Here is an 8087-nt window from a genome sequence, read left to right on the forward strand (position 1 = left end):
AGTTTCAGTTATAATCTATGTAAAAAGTTGTCTTTGAATGTCTTGAAAAAGGAGTAAATTAATATAGTATCTTGATTAATGAAATAGGTTTTATATAATATGATATTTTATCTCTAGTTTTATATTACAGAAAACAGTGGGAATCAAATCACAAAGGAAATGTAAAATTTATTTTAAAGAAGCTGTTTTATATTTTTCACTTTCAGTAACCCTGTGGTGTATTGGTATATTTATTATATTGAGTCTGTAAGTAATCTTAATTTTAAAGTATTGTGTGGACTTATCATAATAAAATTATTAGTTTTGAAAATTAGTAGTTAATATAATTCCTGCAATATTGTATTTATAAGTAGGATAACAGAATGTAACTGTGAACACGTTTGCTCTTAACTGAATTAGTGCTGTTATGCAGCAAGTATTAAAACTAAGATTGAGAAACAAGCCTTATTTATCACATGCAGCTTTTGAATGTTAATTACATATCATGCATATCTGTACTGTCTGCACATACCACTATTTAATTCATTTTAACAATTATATATACTAGAAAGGTGGTTGAAAAAGTAATGCTTCAGGTGATACATGTTTTAGTAACCACTGTATAGTTGAAGTGTGAATATCAAGTTTAATGAGAATCAAGTTGTGTGTAACTTGTGTGGATTTTCTAAGAACTGCAAAAATTAAACAGAAGAATGTTACCCACTTTGGCAAATAATATTTTTTTACATAAAGGTATTTGGATTAAGTCTTACATTAGGTACAAAAATGCTTGTTTTTCTTTTTCTAATGAAACTAATAGTTCTCCTTTCTTTAGAAACAGGTTATAGCTCGAGAGTTAGTAGACTTTGCCTTATTCCTGAAAAAGATGTATATATGTCTTGTATTTCTAGGGATGATAGAGATTGCTGAAAGCAGTGATGAACATCGAGTCAACAGTCTGGGCCGTGGTAACAATCCAAGAAGAAATGTTGTAATCGTAGATGATGAACCTCAGCAACAAAAGACAGGATGCTGTGCAGGATAAAAACAGTTTTCTAGAATAATCAGATATTTCCTGCAATGTCTTATATATTTTCCAATTTGTATTATAAGAGAAGTGCAGAGAAGGTTTAAGTATTAACCTCGTTGATTCCGGTCACCATTTAAAACCTGAAGTATATATTAAAGTCTGATGTAATTGTCATGTATGAGATTTCAAAATCTTATAAATAACTTAAATTAGGCTGAGTAAATTATCTTGTTCATAGTGAAATTGTACTGGATATTTTTTATTTAAACAAGCCACTAATTTGTATGATTCAGGTATAATGATTAATTTACAGAATCTACTAAAAATGACACATTATGAAACTTGTGATTGGATTTCTGAATTACTAGTTTTGTGAATGAAACTCGAAATTGTATAATTAATGGTACATTTAGTGAAATATTCTTAAATGAGTCACACATATCAGGCACTCTCACTTCCAGCAACAGAAAGCATTCATTGTATTTGTATGTATAAATCATGTTTTCTCTCTTTCTCTTTTAGCTTGCATATAATACTCAAAACATAAATTTTTTCAATTCCCAGTTTCTGAATATCTGAAGGAAGGTACTTTATCTTTAGGCCTTCAGAAATTTACATTATTTTCTTCAGGTTATTCAAAAACTCCTTTGTATGATGTATTGGAAAGGCCATGTACAAACACGATTTTATTAGTTTCAATTTAAAAGTTTGTTAATGAAAGGTAAGTGTTGACTATATATTATATTAAACCTTAAAACATTTTCCATATGAAACACTTGTTTCTTGAAATTTATAAGCTGTATTTGCTGTTCAATGAGCCTCCAAATTTTTAATTCTGAGAATTATTGTTTTAACCAAGACAGCACTGAAGCTTTTTTTCAACTAATTTCAAAACATAGACTAGTGTGTATTTTAATATTTTATATCTAAGTGTTTGTTTGTTTAATGAATAGTTTGTTTCATTATAGTTTTTCTAGATATACTCTATAAGAACAAATGTAATTGTTTTTGTCATTAGGAGTTTACCTAATGTAAGTGAAATCCTATGCCAATTGGTAAACAAAAATTTGTGAAAAATTCTTTCAGAATTTAGCCTTTTTTCCCATCAAGTATTCTTTGCAGGATATGTAAAGTTTCTGGATTAACAAAAGTTAAGTATAGGTTATCCTTTGTGTAAATCTGTGTTCAGTTAGTTTTTTTCTTTATACAGTTATAGTGAAATTAAAATAAATTTTTGGTAGTTAAATTGTGTGTGTGTGTGAGTATAACAAGAACTTGTTAGCACACACTGTACATCAGCCTTTCCAAAATTATATTATACAATGATATAATTTTTTTATAAAGTGTTTTAAATGTCACTTATTTAGTACCATGTTATTTACCACTAATGGAGATTACCATATTAATTTTAATTTTGGTAATAGTTGCTTCATTCTTCCTTTTCCTTCCTTCAGTTGATAGCAGCAGCAAGAAGTTGTGTGTATTTGTGTAATGTTTGTGAACATGTACCAATTATAACAGTTTTGTAGATCAAGAATCATTAGTATTTTTAAAGTAGTATTACAGTCTTTAGTAATCAGGCCATTGCACTTTGTATATCAGCTTTTTATGTATAGTTAAGATAACTTGTATACAGTATATTTGCTTAAATTAATATTATTAATATGTTCAAAATGTTTGATGTAAAAAATAAAATAAATTTATTGGGATAATATATAAAGATATTAAATTTGTTGGTGTCTGTGAAATTATTAACAGCTAGTAATAACCTCTTCAAACACTTAAAAGAATGTTTGGTGATAATTCTTTGGGTAGTTCTGGGAAAAATTGTGTGGAAATCAGCTTCAGATTGCAGGAAGGTTGTAAATGTTATAAATTTATTTTAGTATTACTCTAAATGGCCCAAAGTTAAGCTTAAAATGAGAAGCAGAATTATGTGGTATTTATGAGTTTTGTTTCCTATCAAGAAAGGAATAACAATTGATAACGTTGTTTTGTTTTTTTAATGTTTAAAATTCATGAAGTGATTCTAAGAAGCATTCAGAATGAAAAGAACAAGATTAGTTGTATGGAAAGGATATATTAATAAAATTATGAAAAACACCATGTAAGGATGAAAAGTAAATGATTTAATAACACATCAAGTATCTTAAATGTGCAATAAATTCCACTTTAAATTTTAAAGAATCTTTTATTTTTTGTTGATTTTTTTATCATTATTATTCACTTTTATCATAGTTTAAAGTTGCTTTTTATTTTATTTTTATTAAGTATCAGTTTAAAAAGAAAAGAACACAGTTTGAGTAATACCATCAAGATTTGCAAGTTATCTTTACTTTTCATTTTTCCCTTGAAATATAAAACATGAATGTTGTAAGTACTGAGTTCTTTAAATATTGTGACTTTCAAATGTCACACTTGAAATCACATTTTATAATCAACTTAATATTTTATGAAATACAAAAACCTTTTTCAGCAGTGACGTATGTAATACTTGATATTAAAAAATTCTTAACATAAAATTTATCTTAGAGGGTACAAAATTTTTCTCACTGTGTATAATTAGTTGTAGTCTCAAACTTGTTGAAAATATGTAGCCACTTAAACTAAGTAAAGCATATATGATTTAACTTTTATTGTTCAGGAAAAAAATACTAGATGCATAATTATGTTTAAGGTTTTTTAGTTTTATATTAACCTTTTTAAATGCACCCATAATTTTTGTGATGCATACCTTGTATACAGCATACTTGCATTCAAATGTCAAAGACAGACCATATCCTAAATGGTAAATAAGCAGTGGGAGTTTCTAATTTTTTTATTATTAAAAAATGTTAACTTTTATTTAAAGAAATAGCTTCTAGGAATGTTTGCAAGTTAATAATGTAATTTAGAATTTTAGTACATTTACAAAATGGAAGCATATTGTGTAACTTACACAAGTGTTAGTTAGCCTGGGCCTTTACTGTGATTTTTAGTTGTTAAGCTGCATTTATTGCATATATTTGGAGTTAAATATAAATTTTGATTTTTTGACATTTTAAAGGCTTTTCTAGTAAACATAAACATTCTCAGCCTTCCCTTTCTATTTATTTCATGAAATTTTTATTGGGGCTTAAACTTGATTATTTAAATTCTTAAAAAGTAGGCACTCTGCAGTATATTCACTTTTAGTTTGGGTTTTAGGTTTTAGCTGTCAATTGCTTTTAAAAGGGAGTTTTATAATAATTGGGTAATTCTGCAGAACTGACAGTTTTTATAGACCTTGCATATATATTAGTAAATCTAAGCATTTTTTTAAATGTACTTAGAACCATTTATTGATGGCATATATTCTGTAACATTTATTATACAAAAGAAAGAAAGACTCATTCAATTCAGTTTGTTTGTATAGTTTATGATTATATTACAATCAATAAAAAAGTAAGTACCAATTAAAACTACATGCTGTTGTAGCTGTTTCTCTGTATCTTTTTAATCGTTTAAAGTTGTTTACCTTTCTTGAACTACTTTACTAGATAGACTTAATTAACCCAAAGTCAGATGGAGATGGAATCTTGATGTGCAAGACTTTCATATATATGTAGTAAATAAGTAAGGATAATGCTGCTATGTATAAGCTTGAGTTTAGAATTTCTTCAAGTAGAAACAAATCATTTAACTTGTTTAATTATATATTACATGATTGTTTGTTTTCATAATTTTAAACATGTCTATGAAAAAACACTAAAGGGTTTTTCAACTTGGTGTAGTGGTTATCCTTTCATGCTTCAGGTTGAATGGTTTGGTGCTGAAGACATTATGTTACTGAACCTGTTTTTGGCTTTGAGTGTACAATAAAAGTTATTGTCAATTATGTTTGTTTAGCTCATAAGAAGTGTACAAAGCATTTGTGGCAGTAAGAACTGCTGACTGGATGAATTTTTTGGTTATAATTGAATCTTTACATCTCTTTTTAGTAGTATGGTCCTTATATATAGAGGATGCCCATTAGATTAAAAATTTCATCTGAGGTTAGTTAGCTGTATATATGTAAACCTTTATGTGATAACAGTAAATAGACTTTAAAAATTGTGTGTTCTTAAGTATCATTTATAACCCATAGGAATTAAATAACAATTTATTAGTGATTTTATGGACAATTAATGTAACTTGGATAAAAAGACTTGTTTTATGTTAGACTGCTTTTGGTATGCAATTCAGAAATGGTTGTTTGAAGTTTCATGTGTTAGAATGTGGTTGTACCTTATATAAAAGCTTTTTAACCTGATCATGTTTATCGTAACAAAATATTTTACTATTTCAACTGTTTATAAGACTGCATTATTAGAAATATTTGTCACACGCTGGTCGTCAGCTGAGTGTGAAAATTGGATGCTTGAAAATTGAAAGTTATAAGGTATCAGAAGTTTTTCATTGCACAACCTAATGACTGGCTTAACAGTAGCTGTGTGTGTGTTACACACACACACACAGTAGAACCCCTCTAAGCGGTCACCCCTTGAAAGCGGTCATTCAATTACAGTCTCTTTTTTTGTTTACATAATCCCTAATTATGTACAGTGGAACCCCTCTAATCAGGCCAGTTTGTTTCAGTCCCGAAGGTACTTTAGAGGGGTTCCACTGTATATATATGGAAAAAAAATCTGATGCAGTTCTTTACATATATGAGGCGTGCAAAGACGTGGAAGAGCTTTATTTGCAATTTGATTATTTGAAGCAGCTTATAGTGAGCCAGGAGAACTGAAACTATTTGATTACCTTGGGGCACTCCAACTCGCATTACAAGTCTTCATAAGTCATTTGATTCGCCTGTAATAAGTTCAAACACTTCTCATTTTTAAGCTATCTCTGTGGTGAGATTGAGGACTTGCACGCGAAAAAAAACCGATAAACGTTGTGGGTAAATTGTATATAGACCATTGTGTAGTTTTGCGTTTAAATACACCCAGTCGTCGGTGTAAACAATATGTCATGTTCCTGAATAACAATGAACGTTTTTTTTTTCTTTGTGTAAACGAGTGGAGTGCGTTACCGATAAAGTGTGTTTAATGAGAGAAGTTTGGTTTGTTTATCGCTACAAGGTTAGGATTACCGGATTCCCAGAGTGAAAAACTGGCGCCTTTTAATAACCTTTCCATACAGAGTGACAATGTAACAACTCTAGCACGGATTAAATTGCAATAATAAGCATCCTTTAATAAACAATCAAGTGTTTATTGCATAATATTTTAAAATGGTAGCCTATCTAGTTAAAATATAATAAACGAAATTAAAAACTCGCCTAAGTTATCTTGAATCTACTCGAAAGAAAAATGCTGTTATCTTTGTTTTTATTTGCAATTGGACAGATCTTCTCATCACATTTCCTGCAATTATCCAAATAAATCGTGGGAAAAAAAAAAGCAACAGAGCACTATTTCATGTGATTTTTCCTTTGTCAAAGGCGTGGCCTGGCCAGGTGGATAAGGTACTCGACTCGCAATTCGAGGGTCGCGGGTTCGAATCCCCGTCACACCATACATGTTCGCCCTTTCAGCCGCTTTATAATGTGACGGTCAATCCCACTATTCGTTGGTAAAAGAATTGCCGAACAGTTGGCGGTAGGTGGTGATAACTAGCTGCCTTCCCTCTAGTCTTACATTGCTAAATTAGGGACGGCTAGCGCAGATAGTCCTCGCGTAGCTTTGTGCGAAATACAAAACAAACAAACCTTTGTCATGTTTTTCAGTTTATAATAACAAACGGTACGTACCAAATTTTCACTGAGGTACATGAATAGTGGAACATTTTAATACTTAACGGAGATAGCTCTCATGTAGCTTTGCGCGAAATTCGAAAATAATTTTAATACTGTTGCCGATTAGGACAGAAAAATAACGCTACAAATTGGGATGATCGCTTACTGGGACATCCGATAACATTGTACAAGATATAGTTTTAGAGAAAAGCCAACATTTTATGTACAAAAATACGGATGTAACTAAGATTTCAAATTAATATATGCCTGCATGAAAGTTAAGTAACAACTACAATAAGAAGAAATGTTTTGTTAATAACCTTCGCCACTTATGTTAAATATAACAAACTTTTGTCTTAGAATTCAAAACAGTTAACTAAAAATCTAATCATATTTTAACGAGAATTTAATAGCAATTGAGTTATTTTTAATGACTGGAAGTTGGGTTGAAAGATCAGTAGTTTCGTATTAAAATCCTAGTTTGTTTTGTAACCTTTAAACACTGACATAAAATCAGTATAATAAAACAAATGTTCTCTGAATTTTCTATCGTTGCCTAAGTGTCATTAAATTTTAACTTACCATGTTTATTTAAATATTTTTTTTACTTGTTTCAGTTCATTATTCAAATAATTATGTTTATCTCTTAGAGTTGTGGTAATTGCTCACAATGGTTAGTTTGTTTCTAGGACGCTATAAGAGGGTTATTATTTGGCATTTAGAGTTTTGAATTTTAAGATTATTTCTCGACTAGAAACAGTGAAAAAAAATATTTCATTTGTACATTTACTACAATTTTTAGTCAAAATATGTAATTTGAATAACTGTAAGAAAAATCTATTTGCAGGTATTTCGAGAACCTCGAAAAATAAATGGAAAATGTAATTCTATGCCACTTTGAGAGTGTTGTTAATAATAAAAACATAAGTGAATAATAAATAGGGGGAAGAAGCACAGGTAGAAATCTTTAGGTCTAATCTGTAATTAATAATAAATAAATGTCACGTAGTAATGCGGTTTTATTGCTTGTTCCTTACAATCTAAACAAGGTTTTAATAAAAAAAAAACGAGAATACGATATTTCTGTGTTTTTTAAATACTAATGAATTTAGCTACTTAAATCTTTGACTATCAGGAAGACAAACCGATTGTTCTCGAGGCCGTATGAGTTTGTGTACATTCTCAAATTTTAACTGTCATTATTTATCTTGGTTGTCGAAAGATTCGATGTGATCAAATTTAATAATAATAATAAAAAAGATCAGTAATAGGTATGCGTATTCTGACTGGCAAGTATATTCATGCAGAATTCGAAGAAACGACAAAGTGAAGATATTA

The 8087-nt window shown here is 29.4% G+C and overlaps 1 protein-coding gene across 2 annotated transcripts in view; it reads left to right on the forward strand.

The window, feature by feature from the left end:
* The window catches only part of LOC143240277 (ras-related protein Rab-21-like), a 35211-nt gene extending 30761 nt beyond the window's left edge, over positions 1–4450 (forward strand). Inside the window, exon 7 of one of the 2 annotated variants that reach the window (XM_076482467.1) lies at positions 891–3115. In XM_076482467.1, the coding sequence (XP_076338582.1) occupies positions 891–1024 (134 nt within the window). In that variant the 3' untranslated portion in view covers positions 1025–3115. Of the gene's footprint in view, positions 1–890 lie in introns of both variants that reach the window. The other variant, XM_076482466.1, reaches the window with a different exon arrangement.
* The last annotated feature ends 3637 nt before the right edge of the window (positions 4451–8087 follow it).

This window comes from Tachypleus tridentatus, chromosome 13, assembly GCF_004210375.1.
Source record: "Tachypleus tridentatus isolate NWPU-2018 chromosome 13, ASM421037v1, whole genome shotgun sequence".
NCBI classification, from domain to species: domain Eukaryota; kingdom Metazoa; phylum Arthropoda; class Merostomata; order Xiphosura; family Limulidae; genus Tachypleus; species Tachypleus tridentatus.